The following is a 15,543-nucleotide window of genomic DNA, read 5'->3' as shown; positions in this document are numbered from 1 at the left end:
TCTCAAGGCAGTCACTATGGCTCTAGAAAGGGTGCGCCCAAGAGAGCTTTGGGCAATGTGGACGCAAGCTTAGGTATAGGACAATTCTGGCTAATGTACTACAAGCCCGCATGTAACATATTTCAATTCACATTCATCGCATCTCAAAGCTGAGTGACTCGAGATTTAGTGTAAGGACGGGGCTCCGCACCCCTCCGCCATTACAACAAAAAGGTTTGAATAATCAACTAGTGGTTGATTCGTGTGCGGAATAGTATATATGTCTTGCTTTTAGAATTCAATACTTAGGTAAGACAGAATCTCTGCCTTTATGCTGCCACGGGAGGGTTTATCCTACAGGCTCATAGTTACGCATACTCTACCTAACCCTCTAGCATCTTTCAATGCCTTGGCTATAAGGCCCCACACCAAGTCAGACTCAGCGATTTTTAAGATTAGCAGGTTACTTACCCTGCTGGCGCTTTTGGCGAGACTCACTAGCACCCTAGCCATCGCATTGTAGGGTACGCAGAGCGATTCAAGGAGCTGGCCGCACAGTGGGCTTTGATAACCGGAACATTAGTAGTTATCGCAATAAGTGGGGTTATTTTTAGTCGGTATGAGAATTTTCAGTAGCTGTTAGAACATGGAATGGTGGCTTGTGACCCATATTTTAAGATTGTAGCAACGCACTCTCGAAAGGCATGGAATAAACCACATTTTTCTATAGCAATATAAATTTCTTAGAGGCTATAATCTCTACTACCTTGTCCACCCCTTTACCCTACTCTACCCTTAACTTTCTACCCCCCACGAATTCGAGCAGCCTTGGCGACGGAAATCGTTCACGGGCGTATGCAGAGTGATCTATGTAGATCTTGTAGCACACCAAGCAATCCAACATGTCGTCTTAGCCCCAGAGCGTCATGGTAATCTCCAGCACGCGCATAGAAGGGCCCGAAAGTGCTTTAAGAGATGGAGCTGGGTTCAGAGGTCACAGGGAGGTAATTGCAGAAAGGGGGGGAAGGGGGAACAAACCTTGTCCCGTGCTGCTATATCTGGCATGGTCCTCCTCTCCATGACTTCAAATGAAAGTCTTGTTCATTAAAGCTACTTAGCTGCCCACATCTTGATTTGTGAGGTGCTATCACCTTGGATGTTAGTGGGCTTCAAGAAATTCGTCGACGAAGGAAGTGCAAAGAATGTATTCAATATCCTGGGCGATTCGTGTCAATTTAACACCGACCTTACGTTTATACGTATGTTGACTTAGTTCAGTTGAAAGTTCTACATTCAATTTCTCTAAGAATCCGTCAACTTCATCTTTCTGAAAACGCATTCCTTGGTCCAAGAATGTTGCTGCCACAATTTCTTCCTAATATTGCATATGTCGGTTGCAAATTGCCGACGACATGTAGTAAGCCATATAGCCCAGTTTCCCAAGAGCAAGCTTCAACGCTAATCCAGTTTCTTGGAGTGGGTCTACTCTCGTATATTCTACGATATATAGACTAATAAAAGGCCCTTACAAGTTTGGTGGGCTAACTTTTATTTGAGAGCCAGTTAGGAAATCGCGAACCCGTTCTACTGAACCCAGGCACTGATATTTGAACTTCGGAACGAGATCATGACTGATGGAATCAATTTAGCTTTACTGTGGCATGGTGAAGTTCCCTTATGGCATTTTTAGGGGATGAGAGGTATGATGCCCCAACAGGGAACTAGACGCTGGCTGTCGAAGTAGGTTCCGATTTAGCAAAATAATTTTACGTGTGAAAAGGGCCGATAAATCTCAATCACCACACCTGAACACCTGCGATAATACCAATGCTAGTGATATATGCGGGGTACTGAATGCCAAGACTATTGCTATGGCTTGTATTGCCAACAAGTTACAAGAGGTCACATGGCCTTCTTCTACACAAACGAGATCATACAGGGCCGAATTGGGTTTGATTGAAACTCCAACTAGCCAGCCATCTATGCCTACGAGAAATAGTACTCATACAAATGCATATAAGAACCTAAGAAAATACCTCTTTTCTTTCCTCTCAACTCTAAGTCTACTCAGCGACCCAAACAGCCGCCATGCCCATCCTGACCACACATCAGTCAAAGCCAAGACCAGGGGTGGGGGCTATAAACTTACCCAGTACCAATACACATACTCGTAACCCCGACCTTCTTCCCGGTCCTCTTCAACTCGGTTAACAATGTACTAACCTGCCTCGCACCAGTAACCCCTAGCGGATGCCCAAAAGCAATAGCTCCGCCCTTCGGATTAACCTTTTCCATATCCAACCCAAGCTCATTAATACAGTAAAGGCACTGACTCGCAAACGCCTCGTTAATCTCATAGATATCAACATCATTCTTCCCCAGGCCCGTTTTCTGCAAGACCACAGGAATCGCAGCAGCGGGGCCAACACCCATGAGCAACGGTGGGACACCCACAACGGAGGCTTGGACGAATTTGCCGATGATAGGCTGACCGAGACGTTGCGCGGTGCTACGCTTCATGAGTAATACGGCGGCAGCACCGTCGGAGATCTGGCTCGCGTTTCCCGCGTGGATACTCCCATCTTTCGAAAACGCGGGACGAATCTTACCGAGACTCTCAGCCGTGATACCCTCCCTAACACCATCGTCCTTGGCAACCGTAATCGTCTTTTCCTCATCCGTCTTTGGATCCGTCCACTTCACTGTCAACGGCGCAATCTCTTCATCAAATAGCCCTTGTTGCTGCGCCCGTACCGCTTTCTGGAACGACGACGCCGCAAATTTGTCTTGCTCGGAGCGCGGGATACCTTTGGCTTTCGCCATCTTCTCGGATAGCACACCCATAGGCACTTTGCAGTTCGCCGCCTCTTTATGCCCCTCCAATAACTCACTAAACTCGGTAACAGCTTGCGGTCCATATTGCGAACTCATACTCTCCGCACCAGCCCCGATCCCAATCTCGATCATTCCCGCTTTAATCGCATTCGCAATATCGACGCATGCTTGGAGACCGCTGGAACATTGCCGGTTCAGCGATTTACAGGACGTAGTTACCGGGAAACCGGCCGCGAGGGCAGCGGCGCGGAATTCAGTTGCCCCGCCACCGGGGGCTAGCACGGTGCCTACGGCGATGTCCTCGACAAGGGAGGGGTCGATTCCGGAGCGGCGGATGAGCGCAGTGAAGGCACCATGGAGGAGGTCCGCGGAGGCGGTGTTTTTAAAACCGCCTTTGCCGCCCCGGGTTATAGGCGTGCGGAGGGCGCAAGTTATTACAATCTGATGAGTGCGTGTTAAATATGTAACGAAAGTAGAAGGAAGGAAAGTAGAGCTGAACTAGAACTAGGACATATTTGGCCCCTCGAAGTGTCCAACCCCAGCTTCCAAGAAATATGAACAAGTGACCTACATCATCAGGATTCTTCTCTAAAAGGGCTTGTTTCCCCTTCTGACTCGAGCTTCCACTCAAATGGCTACTAACTTGCGAGAGTCGTTCTTGCGCTACGACAGACAATCAGCGATCTTATATATATACATAAGAATATATCTATTCTCTATAGTTTTAAAACATACCCTGCTGTCCACGTCCAGTCTGGTTCGCCATGATGAAATCTTTAGTGAAATCCCGAATATATATACGAAAGGGGTCAAAGGGTTGTCAGAGGAGCTTGAAATGGAGAGCAAGAAGCAAAAAGGGAGAGCTCCGGTGCTTATGAGGTCGCACTTACGATGACAAGTGGGTCGTCATCGGCGTCCCTGAAATGCCTCGGCACTTCTGCTTAGGGATTAGCGTCGCGGCACCCCAGCTTTCACATGCAGGATGAGTTCACATGCCAAAAGCGTCAGATCCACTCTGTGGAGTTTTGATTGTCATGTGCCTGTCATTGTTGAAAAAGGAACCCCGGAAGATTTTGAGCGTGAACTTAGAAGTCGGAGGACAATGGAAGCCTTGCGTAGAAGGAATGGAGCGGAATTCTAGGAAGCCGTCCAAAATCACGTCTGCAGAAATCTTCTTGAAGTGAATGCATGTTTTGACTGCAAGGTATGGTGTCGAAAATGAAATATCATTATTCAGGACGTTAGATCCTAGTTCTCGACCAAAGAGCCGCCCGATGCCGGCTGACCTCGTGCAAGAAAAGTTCCAAAATGCCGCCCCGGATAGTCCTCGTGACATTCCATTGTGCAAGTAATCATAGAGTGGTCTTTCCTGTCAACGCCGTGCTTCGGAGTGTAAATACACACACAGTAGATGCACACTTCCCACCGAATTATAACAGCAATAATCAATCGTCCCTGACTGACATCATCGCTCTTCTCGTTCCTCCGCCCTTCTTAGCATCCTTTCCAATTCATCCGCCACACTATCCCGTTGCACTTCCTCATACCCTGGTGGCGGTTCCGACGGTGGCTGGAAACCCTCCTGCTGTGGACTCCCCAACGGACTCTCTTTATTCGTCGTCTCAGGCTCCGTCCCCACCCCACTGTCCCTCTCCCTCCCTCTCCCTCCGGCGATCAGTGGACTTGGCAGCTCCTCCTCTGGTCGCAGCACCGCATGCCCCCTCGACTCCTCATACGCCGGCAAATCTTCCAAATGCACTGAATTGAGATTCACGCCCTGCAGCGCGCCTCCTCCCTGCCCACCGCCCGTCTCTGCACCATCGCCAGTTGCAAACCCGCTTTCCCTCGCTACGTCCACAGCCTGCCGTAGCCGCTCTCGTAGCCGCTCAAATGTGGTTGCAAAGTCGAATGCGCCACCCTCCCGGAATTCCATGGTGAGTTCGAGTTCCGCGTGGTGCGGGGGTATGCCGCCGCCGAAGACGGGTTGGATCACGGCTTCCCATTTGTTTGCGCCGAACCAGGGGGCTGTGACGCGGGAGTCTGAGACGTTGAGGATGGGGACGGCGAAGGATTGGAGGGAGGGGGAGGGCGTGACGGGGAGGTAGATTACCTGTGATTGACATGTGAAGTTAGCTTGGGAATGTGATGTAATATGATGAGATGCGATGCGCGCGCGGAGGAGATGGAGGTCTGAGTTTGACATACTCGTCTGTTGGTCAGATAGACTATGCCTGACCTACACTGCACCGAGTATGCTTGGCTTGGGGGAAGGCGAGTGTTGCTCTGGACAGATAGCGTGGTTCTCGGTGGTGATGTGTAGAGTGTCTGTTCGCCAGGGAGGGGAGTGTAGCCGCCTGCTTCGGCAAGCATCACCCAGCTGTTCTTGCGATTAGACTTGTTTCCCCTCATAGCGGGCGTGAGTCGCCAGGGCGTGGAGCTGAGCTATGGATTGGCAAAGTCGTAGGGCCGGCAGCCAAACCCTAGCTCTCGCACCTGAGCTTTTCGCGGGGTAAAGCCAGGGCCAGAGTGAGGATGCAAGTACAGGACAGGGGCAAAGACTCACTTTATGGACATGTTTTGGTCTGGTCCTCTCGTGACTGGCGTCTCTCTTGGGATATCGTACAGTAGTGAGGGCTGGGTGCTGCAGCAGCCCACCTCGACCCGAGTTTGCTTGGATGTGGAATGGTGGGACCGTGGGCGACGAGGGGCAGTTCTGTGTAGGGATCGGCCCGGAGTCCGCGTCGAATCACTAATATTGCAGCGGCTAAAGCGCAGCTGCGAGTGACTCGGTGGTCGGGAAGCTTGAATTTGGCGTGATGCCGGACCACGTCCGAAGTTGGGGCCCTTGGGGGATGATAAAGGTTCATCTGGTGCCTTCTGAAGATCCGGGGGATCAAGAAATAGGCCGCATCGGTTCGTGGTCCCGTGAGGGCTGGGCGCTTGCGTCACCTGTAAAAAACCCGTTGTCCATTCGTCCTCATTCTGATCGGGCGAAATCGCTCGGAAAGGCACGATATTCAAACAATATTCATATAGCTGATTACCTCAATTAAGTAGCACTACTACGCATACTCGTCCACGTCCCCAAACTTACACAGGACACGGCTTCCTTTATCCCGCCGATCTCCTCGTACCGTATGCGAACCCAATAAAAAGCAAACACATAACTCCTCAACGCCCCTTCCACCCCTTCCACCATCGAAAGCATGCACAATTACTCATCGCTGACCTTCTTCCAGATTCCAGTAATCCTTGCAAGCACATGGCCGTGTCCAACTGTATTAATCCAGGATCCGGCCAATCCCACAAACTTCCACACGGTGCCATCGCCCCGATCCGGAGGCTCGTTGGTGATATGAACCAGTCCTTCGGGCTCTTTGCTTTCCCACTGCTTCCATCGTAACCGCTCTGTGTGCTGGCCGTCGATCTCGTCAAAAAAAGTTAACCCGCATATGTACCCAGAGCCTGGGATGTACTGGATGTCGATCTTGGTGATATCAACGTTCCCAAGCTCCAGGGTTTTGAAGGTATCTGCCTTGTCCTTGTCGCTGTGGTGCAAGTGGCCGAGGTGGTACACGCAACCATCCGCTTCGGCAGCAGCCGGATCATCTCGGATACGTGCAAGGCCGATTGCTCCGATGGCATTTTCGGCTTGCTTCAGGGCTGACTTTGCAAATATGCCCAAGCTCGGTCGGTACCGGTGGAGTGCAAGGCGTCGCAACGGGTTTGCCAACTTTGAGCCTTGCGGTTCGGTGAGTTCTAGTGTGCTGAAGTCTTCGTACTTGCTGTTGCCAAATTTCTTGTCCAGGTCAGCGTCATTGGCTTTCGGGTCTCCGACCATGTCTGGCTCGAACCAGATGTTGTCTTCATTGGCGTAAGCTAATGTCTTCAAATATGCGCCGTCGGTGGATAGATCGGAGCGGATATCGTTGTGAATTGGTATTGGGAGTCTCTCCTTCAGCACCTCAGGGTATGCGTAGTTCGGCCGCTTCATTCGAGTTTGCTTGGTCTTGTCGTTGTAGTCTGCATATGCGAGGTGAGGATGATCAACTAATCTTGAGGCCTAGGAGGTGATGAATCAGCTTAGGAGATCCTCCTTAGGAAAGACGAAAACCTACCTCCTCGGTAATCAAAGTCATAGCTTCTCTGCATAATAACCTAGCCTCATTCAGTGCCACAGGCTCTGGTGGAATCGGGTCGCGGCACATGTTATTTTCCAGCAGGTTCCAGCCCGGAGCACCCTCATCAACGGCAAAGGTGAAGGCACGTTCCATCCCCGAGGTCTCGACGGCTTTACCTTGGCACGGCGACAGGGAGCCACCGGATACAGGGCTGTCAGCCATGCCCTGCTTTAGAACCCCCTTTGTCAGTATAGGGGAGAGTGTGCTAGTGTTAGGCTTCTTTTGAAAGGCATTCTTCGGTAATCCTGACCTGATCTTGTATTTCGACGTGTCTTGAAGCACTATCGACACAATTAGCTTCTGATTGAAGAGTGGGTGATTCAGTCGTTGCCTACTTTTTCCAATCATCTTCCACAACTTCTTGTAATTCATCAGTGCGTCGAACAGATCCGCCGTGTAGAGAGAGCACGGAACATAGTTTAGAATGATGACGGGCTCCTCATATCTCTCTTTCCCGTCTTTATTGTGTTCTCCGCCCTTTTGGTTCCTTGGGTCACTTTCCCAGATACGTCGTTCTTCAAGAAGTCTGCTCCATTTCCAGGCTTGGAAACTCCTCAGAGAGGAATACCTTGTCAAGATAGCTTGCGTTCTTGCCGAAGATCGTGCCACCATGGAAGGGAACGCGTTTGCGACGGCGACAACGCTCTTGATTGTCCATGGGACCTTGGGCTTTTTGATCTCACCTCCGCCAACCCAGTTCACGGATATAGAGATTTCAGTGTTCTTCAAAGCTTCAGAGTGTTCTTTGTCGATAGCTTCCTTTGCTCCTATTTCCAAAGTTGGAGGACCAACTGCAAGCTGAACATCAACTGCTTGCTTGACAGCCCTATGTTTGCTCTTGTCATTCAGTTTGACAGAAATAACAGCGTTGAATTCCCCTCCTTCAGTGAAGCCAGAGATGAAGCTGTCGCCGTAAACTTCGGTGAACCGCTCAATTGGCAGACCTGGGATATCCTGGAATTCCATTTCTTCAATTGCAGCCCTCTCGTCGTTGTTGACGATGACGCTGACGACGTAATTAAGCTCGCTGTCAAGAACTTTATTCTCATTTACGAATGAGGCGTTGCCGTTGCCGTGAATTGTTCCATACTTGATGGACATTGAAGTCGAGATGTTGAGCGCATCCATGATGTCACTCACGTTCTCTATGGCGCGAGTTGAGTATGTTACGCTTTGGCTGGTTGACGGGCCAGGACCAGCTGGTAGTTCGAAAGGCAAGTCGTCCAGAGGTGGTGTCACAATGTCGACTGCAGAACCCATGCTCTCCGGCTTGGGCGTAGATGGAGGGGAAGGGGCATTGGGGACACTACTAGCTTCTGCTGCTTTCGCTGGAACCCCATTGATGGCTACACTTGGAATGTCGCCGAGGGGTCCAACAGCATTAGATCCATCAGGAGTAACCGGAGGCGTCAGTGGTGCATTGTTTACTGTCGGTGAAAGACTTTCTTTCAGCTCCACCGACTTTCTGCTTGAGCCAATCCGGACAGCATTCTCCAGTCGTATTTCCTGTGTGTATGTGTTGAAGCCTTGGCCAATCTAGAGCAGGTTAGTTACTGATGGTTGAACGAAAAACTTAAACATACGCGCATGGCATTGGTGTAAGGCGCTGTGAGGGACATTGTTGATAGAACAGCCAAGCGCCAACCTAGGCAAGTGTTGAAACTGGTTTAGAAGGGTCTAAAATGGTACGAATGAACGGTAATAGAAGTAAGGAAAAGCACTGGAATTTAGGGAAGAAAAAGTAGGCCAAGGGTTTGTGCGCCCTCAAGATTTGGGATACGAGGGAAAGGAAACTTATAGCAGGCAAAAAGGCAGCCCTCTCCAATTAAACGGCACGAATCTCGTTGCTACACACCATCAGCCGGACCACCAGCTGCGCATGGGGCAACATCAGACTCTGAGGCTTTCCAGTCTGACCCTCACACCAACAAGGCTGGGTGGTCTGTTCCTCAAGTCCGGATGAAGGCTACTAGCGGGCTATTCCAGCAGTAAGGTCAGCTGGTGGCCTCAGCTTGGTTTCGGACCAGACAAGATACAAGCAATTGCTTGGTGTGTTGTGCTAGCGCCCTTTACGGCACAGCAACATGCGTTCGCAGCGCCTATTTTTGATACTGGATATGGTTCTCGAGGGAGGTACCTCGAGGGGCGCAGCCATGCTTTGCGCCACACTATGGATGCGGGGCGATTTTAAGAAGATCTTTGGTTAATCCTCTCTGAGAGTTCCTCAGCTTGCACTGTTGACTGCTGGACTTTTTTGACCTCACATGCGGAGAAGAATATTTGTGAGCATTGGAGCGCTAGATGAGGGGACCTCAGCCAGCCACGAAGGACACAGTACTCAGCTCCAGAGAAAACCTTAAGTGTCGCGCAACAGGGTCGTAGCGATGCAAATCCTTCTGGATCGGGCCACTGTGCCGCACTTGGCGTCCAGGCACGAGGCTCGTTTTGGGGGCTCAGGTGCGAGCGATGATGTGAGACGCGCTATTGATACACCTAAAGGACAATTCAAAGGTTCAAGGACCACGTAGGAACGGGGGAAAATGGTAAAAGCAGATGCTCGTACGAGAAGATGACTGTTACACGAGATAAAAAGAGCATTTCTTTTCCAAAATGGCCTGTCAGAGTTGAGACCCAGGTGTGAACTTTCAGCCCCCAGTGTGCGCCTGCCATGGAAGCCAGCAATTTCATTTCAGCCTGCCATTTAAAGAGAACAAGAGGTAGTGGGCATAACCCGCGCAGGCAAAGAGAGCTGGGAATGCGACGAGAACAGAGCGAAGATCATTTCAGGTGAGATGGTGAGAGGTAGAATGCTTGAAGAGATGTGAGGTGAGCATTGAGTTTCCGTGCACGTGACTGTGCCTCGGAAAGCGAATGGGTGAATCTTGGCAACTGCGTTCACGTCACGTCACGTCACGTCACGTCTGTCATCGCGACGGCAGGCATTCGATACTGAAACACATTGTCCACCATGTAATGTAATGCTAATATGCATATTCGCATCCCTCTCTTCCGCATCTGGTATAGCACAACGTATACCGTCCTCTTCTTTATCCTCATCGTCCTACTCGCCGTCACCCCGGGCGACACCATCTACCAATCCATCCGCAGCAACGAGCTTCAGAAGCTCTTCGTCATCGGCGGCGTGTACGTCCTTACCTTCCTCATCGTTCTCCTGGTCTACTCAACGCGCCTGTACACCAACCGCACTGTCCTACAAGCCATCCCGAAATCGTACATACCAGTCGAAGATGGAGAGGTGGGCAAGATAGTCCGGCGCATGATCGTGAAGGTATTGAAGCGCAGCGCCATTGTCGCGTGGGACTCTAATCCGCGGGACGTTCGGGGAGAGGTACGAGATGATGGAGAGGGTGGGGCAAGGCCGTCCACTGCAGAACGAAACCACTCGGCGTTCAAGAGGCGGAGCAATTTTCTAGAGTCTACCATCATTCCAGTGGCTGCGGCCTCCCCTCCATGGGGCCGTGTATCACATCCGGGGTGGGCTTCGCCTGCATCGGACGATCTACCCAATCTTCAGTACTGGAGCGTCATCACTGAACTTCCTAATCTTATTGAAGCGAAAGCTGTTTCCCTTGCCCCCCGGGATCCAGCTGTAGAAGGACCAGCACATGCTGAAGACAATACACCAATGTTACCTGATGCACAGGTAGTCGCCCTGCTCCAGCGACCAGCGCCGATGGGCCTACGCGAATATCTAAGCCGACTATCCTCATATGGTTTGATCAACCCTGCCAGTCTCGGCCCCAAGTTCCTCGCCCAGTACGAATACGCCCGATTTTCCACCCAGCCTCTCCCAGAACCCGAATTCCGGAACTTAATGGCTGTCTTCGCAGATATTCTCAACGGGATGACAGAGCTGGACCCTGCTATTATTGAAGAAGTGCGAGTGGAGGATGTCGAATCTGATATCCGCAGCCTTGCCCCTTCACAATCATCAAGTAGCTCTACAGGCTCAGCAATACGCTACCGTACCCCGCGTCTTGCCGGACAAGCCGAATTTTCCCATACCGAGGCTGTATCATCTCATCGTGATGGCAGCGAGAGTCCGCAAACCGTTCGCACTGCACTGTCCTTTCGCCGTAATTTCAGTTCTGGTGGACACATCTTACCGCGAACTCCATCCGAGAGGTCATTGGGCTCTGGATCAGTCAGAATAAGGCAACTGCAGCGAAGTCCATCGACCATCTTGCCGAATTCATCATCATCTTCTTCTTCGTCGCTGAGGTCTGCGCGATCTGTTGTGAGACTGCGACAAAGCCCCGAAGAAGGAGAGCTTCCGTATCAGTACTATCTTGATGATGGATGAGGCTCGATACGTTCGACAAGATATGATTTTCCCAACAATAGGTGTTAAGAGACATACCATGAGGAAATGGTGCGAAGATTGGTCGCGCTTCAGAAGGTTTGCATCTGTAGTGAGATCCAACAATAGACAAGGAGGACAGCAGGCATATTGATACCATAGCCCGGATACCTTCAGTTCCTTATGGGAGATCTGAATAAAAAGACGGCCAGCTAAGATAACGTAGGAATGCCTTTGGAGCAAATGTTGATGCACCAAGATGCAATATGGGGAATGTTGGTTACCCTTCAAGCTGCAAAACAAGCGTGGGGGCTCTCAGCCCTCTTTAAAAATTTTGGCCTAGATGTAAGGCATATCTTTTAATAGCTTTATTTAATTCTTTCAATTCTTGTTAATATTTTCTTCCCCTAAAACTCTGCTAATCATACCCCTGATACTACCTCCTATGAAGGACAGTGTTTTGAAAGAGAGTTTTTCTGACCTATTTACCCAGATTATCCCTTTCCTTTATGAATCCATCTTAATTCTAATTCAATATCCCACACAATAGGTCGGAGTAGCTGCGCAAAGGGAAACAGGTGCGTTTGGGTGGACGACCTGATACCCTTGTGACGCCAACACTAGTCAGGCGCGAGCATGTAGAGCCATCCTCAACCTTTACGTTGCCCTCTAAGCTTTCGTATGGGAGCTAAGGTCACCTGTATATTATCACTTCCAACTTTTCATATCAACTGCACGCACAGGCGCGTTTGATGTAATTGCCCTGTGTTTGTAAACACGACATCGTTGTCCACAACAGAGGTTCTTGCACAATAACAACAATTCCTGTCTCGGGGTTTTCAAATTTCCTCCACATCGCCTGGATCTCTGCGCGCACACACACTTGGCTTCTAACTCCACCATCCACTCCACCTTACATTCCTTCCCTTCCCTTCAACTAAGCTCAACGCAACCATGACCACGCCCACGCTTACGCCCATGCAGCCCATCTCGACCATCCTATCCTGCATCCAAGCCGCCTCCCCTGCATGCCCCTCGCTATCCAAACACGCCTTCATGGCGACCTCCCTCCACAAAATCCTCACTACACTCAACATCCCCTCCACCATAACCCTCATCACCACCCTAATCCTAAACCCAGCCTTTATCACCCCCTGGACAACGTACCGCGACTCCTACCTCCTCCACCCACGCTTCAAACGCGAGGGCCTCGAGAAAGGCGGCGAGGATATGGATGTATTTTTCGAGCACGTGGTCCGCGAATTGAACGGCCGCACGCTCAAGACGTATCGATTGAGTAGGTACGCTGGTGGTGGGAGGAGCTGGAATGTCCGGTTGTTCGCATCGCTAGTGCATAATCTTACTGTGTCTGGGGCTGGAGGGTTCTTTGGGGCGGAGAATGAGTCTGGGAGAGTATGGGACTGGACGGAAGAGGAGGATCGAGAAAGGTTGAGAGAGATTTGTAGGATGCTGTTTCGAGTTGTTAAACATTTGCGTGGGGAGTATGCGCATGGTCATGGATTGCTGTTGGCGGAGATTGAGGAGAGGGGGCCGTGTGTTTGGTTAAGTGGGGATGGGGAAAGGGGCCTTAGGGAGGAGTCGTGTGTGTCGGGGAGGTCTGCGGAATCGGATTATTCAGAGTTTAAGGTTGAAGATGAAGATGAGGATGAAGTAGATGAGGGTGTTGACCTTCTGGATTTTGAAGAGCAAGATTTGGACCTACGAGTTGATGAGGACGATATGAAGACCGTGGATGATGAAGATGGAGAGGTTGATAAAGAGGTTGATGAAGATCCAAATCGGTCTTTCAAACCTCTCTACGCGCGCAAATTTAAGAAAGAGTGGAACGATCGGGACTCCAATGAACCTGACGGCGAGAATCGACCGGAAACTATTTTCTTCCATGGAGATCGATATGGATATCCACAGCAAATTGCACAGCTGAACCGTAGTCAGAGACAGAACGGCCCAAAGGTAAATCCAACGATAGCCAACGCATTCAGTCACCTTGCAAACGATGCCGTTGCTGCACGTCGTAGTGGGGATACTACAGTGCATTAGCCCGTGGGTATGGATCCGGATGTTGAGGCTGCTATGAAAATGTTTGGTCTTACTCCTATTAGGGCCAGAAGCGGGCCTGTGGTTGTGGAAGGGGAAGGTGTCGCGTTTGCAAGCTCCATACAGGAAGGGGTGGGTACAGTTGAGGATCAGGATGAAATGTCTAGGCTTGATTCTAACTAGGAAGCCTTAGAGAAAACGGCATTCCGGTCTTTATTTCCACTACGATATGACGATGATGTTAGATTCCTGGATGATGACTATGCTGAGACGGAACCCATCGAGAATACGCAGATATCTGCCGGTGCGACCACGCAAAACTCGCCATCACAATCTCTCTCCCGATATGCATCTGAAGATGGCCGCTTTGGATCCCAAGGCTCTGTATATGGAGACATAGAGCCCGATGCCGATACGCAGATCTCTGCTGACACACATGAGTATGTCGTAGATATCCAGACACTCAACAACTCCCCTACCTATCTCAACCCAGTGGCTGGCACAGACTCAGATCGGCCTTCAAGAATCTCACAAACTCCTCCTATTCGAGACGCATCTCCCCTCATCTTTGACGAAAACATCACGATACTCGGCCAACCCCCAACTACAACAATATTCAAATGCCCGAAATCCCAACGATCCACCACTCTCGATATTGCAGCCCTGAGGTCATCAATCCAAATAGCCATGTCATCGTCTAGATCACCTCCTTCCCAGGCCGAGAAAAGCCTCTGGCCAGAGCAAATTAGCCGCGTCAATAAACCCCGCGATAATTCTTCACAGCTCATCCGAAGCCATACCCAACCTTTCGAAGACACTTCCTCAGATGAAGAAGTAATCTTCCTGCACGCCTTCACCCATCGAATATCAGGCCAACCCGCACCCCCAACCTTAATCAAACAAGAACCGCTCGATTTCGATTCCGACCACACTCCCTCACCTCTATCAGTAATTCACTATAGTAGTAACCAGCCACCCAACGTCCCAGCTTGAAACGACAATCACTAACACTCCCCCAGGCCCTCTTACTCCCACTCCACAGCCTACGTGCCCGAAGAATTTTCCAGCACCCTCGTCAACTCTGCAGAGTGAGCTAAAAATGGCAGCTCACAGCGCGCGAGGGCCGTTCACGCGGTTGTCGGGTGAGAATCCGATTGTAGACAGATCTAAGGGTGAGGAATCGAGTGAGGAAGATGATTATACGGATTTGGAATTTTCCGTGAACAGGGACGTACAATCTGAGCATGTTGAACCAGGTATGGAGAGAGTGGATCACGATTTGCGAGCCGTGACATCCACGCAGTTAATTGATGCTGCTTCTTCTTCGACAGCTATGCAGCGTAGGAAATTGCTTCTTGATGCCGGCGCTTGTGGAGCTGCAGGTAATCCAGCAAGTCCCCTACCCTTACTCCCTCTTTTCCAGTTCCCCATTCACCCAACTAATCTACTCTGCAGACCCTCACCCTCCCAGCCTACACCCCCATAATCGCCACCTCCTCCCCATCCAAGAAAAGCAAAGTAATCCACGAGCTCCACGACTCAGATCCAGAAGAACCCGACATAGCAGCCCAGCTGATCAAGATGTTTCCGCCACCACCAGGAGGTAAGACGAAGTGCTCAGCTACACAAGAAGAACGAGTTAAAGAGGTGTCAGATGAATGGAAGAAGATGCAGTTAGCGCAGTTGCCGAGGAAGAGGGCTAGGAGCCCGAGCCTTGAGGTATAGCTCTCTTGACGTGTTAGGGATTCGGAAGGAGTGGATTTGGGGAGTGGATTTGAGGATGGTGTTGGGTGTGTGCTTTGCTTTTTGGTGATGTATACTGGGGTTGTGTGAATTTGTGGGGTTTAAAGGGGAGTGGGGAGAATGTAGTGGCTAGAGTGTAGTTCTTCGTAGCGGAAGCTATATCTTCGATGCGAGTGTAAACTATGCTATGTTTACTTTCAGACTTCTGAGAAGTAGTGATGTGCGAACATAATTTATAAATTATGAGCAAGAGTTAAGATGAAGTGTGCGTGCCTGGGTGGAGCGTTTGTTGGCCCTTTTGTGGGCCAAAGAGATTAAGTTAACTGTGAAGGGATCTTGAATATGTCATGGTACTAAATCTTAATAAGAGGTCTAGAAGATTAAAATTAAGGAAGGAGACAAGAGGGCCTTACTGCTAGGACATTG

General features: G+C 50.3%; 6 protein-coding genes across 6 annotated transcripts; 3 read left to right on the top strand and 3 right to left on the bottom strand.

Moving 5' to 3' along the window:
* Window positions 1–16: 16 nt before the first annotated feature.
* Window positions 17–845, top strand: BDR25DRAFT_354311 (uncharacterized protein; the record flags this gene model as incomplete). Its single annotated transcript, XM_033695288.1, has 7 exons — window positions 17–57; window positions 106–112; window positions 150–241; window positions 340–411; window positions 489–577; window positions 613–640; window positions 806–845. The coding sequence occupies 7 exons, from the start codon at window positions 17–19 to the stop codon at window positions 843–845; spliced, it is 369 nt and encodes a 122-aa protein (XP_033548657.1).
* Window positions 846–1,873: 1,028 nt separating this feature from the next.
* On the bottom strand, window positions 1,874–3,646 carry BDR25DRAFT_260377 (3-ketoacyl-CoA thiolase B). The gene is made up of 4 exons (XM_033686647.1): window positions 3,550–3,646; window positions 3,386–3,477; window positions 2,129–3,255; window positions 1,874–2,076 (listed from the first exon to the last, which is right to left on the bottom strand). Exons 1-4 carry the CDS (start codon window positions 3,578–3,580, stop codon window positions 2,043–2,045), a joined length of 1,284 nt encoding a protein of 427 aa, XP_033548656.1. The 5' UTR covers window positions 3,581–3,646; the 3' UTR covers window positions 1,874–2,042.
* A 375-nt stretch (window positions 3,647–4,021) lies between these two features.
* BDR25DRAFT_303209 (uncharacterized protein) lies at window positions 4,022–5,496 on the bottom strand. Its single transcript, XM_033689962.1, has 3 exons — window positions 5,378–5,496; window positions 5,020–5,191; window positions 4,022–4,924 (listed from the first exon to the last, which is right to left on the bottom strand). The coding sequence occupies exons 1-3, from the start codon at window positions 5,386–5,388 to the stop codon at window positions 4,280–4,282; spliced, it is 828 nt and encodes a 275-aa protein (XP_033548655.1). The 5' UTR covers window positions 5,389–5,496; the 3' UTR covers window positions 4,022–4,279.
* A 336-nt stretch (window positions 5,497–5,832) lies between these two features.
* Window positions 5,833–8,897, bottom strand: BDR25DRAFT_260371 (uncharacterized protein). The gene is made up of 4 exons (XM_033686646.1): window positions 8,579–8,897; window positions 7,331–8,531; window positions 6,933–7,276; window positions 5,833–6,877 (listed from the first exon to the last, which is right to left on the bottom strand). Exons 1-4 carry the CDS (start codon window positions 8,612–8,614, stop codon window positions 6,029–6,031), a joined length of 2,430 nt encoding a protein of 809 aa, XP_033548654.1. The 5' UTR covers window positions 8,615–8,897; the 3' UTR covers window positions 5,833–6,028.
* Window positions 8,898–9,832: 935 nt separating this feature from the next.
* Window positions 9,833–11,672, top strand: BDR25DRAFT_23163 (uncharacterized protein). Its single transcript, XM_033685384.1, has one exon. It carries the CDS (start codon window positions 9,982–9,984, stop codon window positions 11,317–11,319), a length of 1,338 nt encoding a protein of 445 aa, XP_033548653.1. The 5' UTR covers window positions 9,833–9,981; the 3' UTR covers window positions 11,320–11,672.
* A 622-nt stretch (window positions 11,673–12,294) lies between these two features.
* On the top strand, window positions 12,295–15,457 carry BDR25DRAFT_354307 (uncharacterized protein; the record flags this gene model as incomplete). Its single annotated transcript, XM_033695287.1, has 8 exons — window positions 12,295–13,368; window positions 13,405–13,506; window positions 13,558–14,322; window positions 14,363–14,768; window positions 14,846–15,056; window positions 15,117–15,201; window positions 15,251–15,337; window positions 15,401–15,457. 8 exons carry the CDS (start codon window positions 12,295–12,297, stop codon window positions 15,455–15,457), a joined length of 2,787 nt encoding a protein of 928 aa, XP_033548652.1.
* Window positions 15,458–15,543: the final 86 nt, after the last annotated feature.

This window comes from Lindgomyces ingoldianus (genome assembly GCF_010093535.1).
Source record: "Lindgomyces ingoldianus strain ATCC 200398 unplaced genomic scaffold BDR25scaffold_13, whole genome shotgun sequence".
In the NCBI taxonomy this organism is placed as follows: domain Eukaryota; kingdom Fungi; phylum Ascomycota; class Dothideomycetes; order Pleosporales; family Lindgomycetaceae; genus Lindgomyces; species Lindgomyces ingoldianus.
Note: the sequence above shows the minus strand (reverse complement) of the source record. Positions and strands in the feature narration are given on the sequence as shown.

Coding starts and splice junctions, on each gene's coding strand:
- BDR25DRAFT_260377 (XM_033686647.1), bottom strand. CDS start 3,580: ATGGCGAACCAGACTGGACGTGGACAGCAGG. Junction 3,478..3,549: donor GACTGGACGTGGACAGCAGG/GTATGTTTTAAA, acceptor TGTCTGTCGTAG/CGCAAGAACGACTCTCGCAA. Junction 2,077..2,128: donor AGTATGTGTATTGGTACTGG/GTAAGTTTATAG, acceptor ATGTGTGGTCAG/GATGGGCATGGCGGCTGTTT.
- BDR25DRAFT_303209 (XM_033689962.1), bottom strand. Junction 4,925..5,019: donor TCTATCTGACCAACAGACGA/GTATGTCAAACT, acceptor TGTCAATCACAG/GTAATCTACCTCCCCGTCAC.
- BDR25DRAFT_260371 (XM_033686646.1), bottom strand. CDS start 8,614: ATGTCCCTCACAGCGCCTTACACCAATGCCATGCGC. Junction 8,532..8,578: donor CTTACACCAATGCCATGCGC/GTATGTTTAAGT, acceptor AACCTGCTCTAG/ATTGGCCAAGGCTTCAACAC. Junction 7,277..7,330: donor GTGGAAGATGATTGGAAAAA/GTAGGCAACGAC, acceptor TTGTGTCGATAG/TGCTTCAAGACACGTCGAAA.
- BDR25DRAFT_23163 (XM_033685384.1), top strand. CDS start 9,982: ATGCATATTCGCATCCCTCTCTTCCGCATCTGGTATAGCACAACGTAT.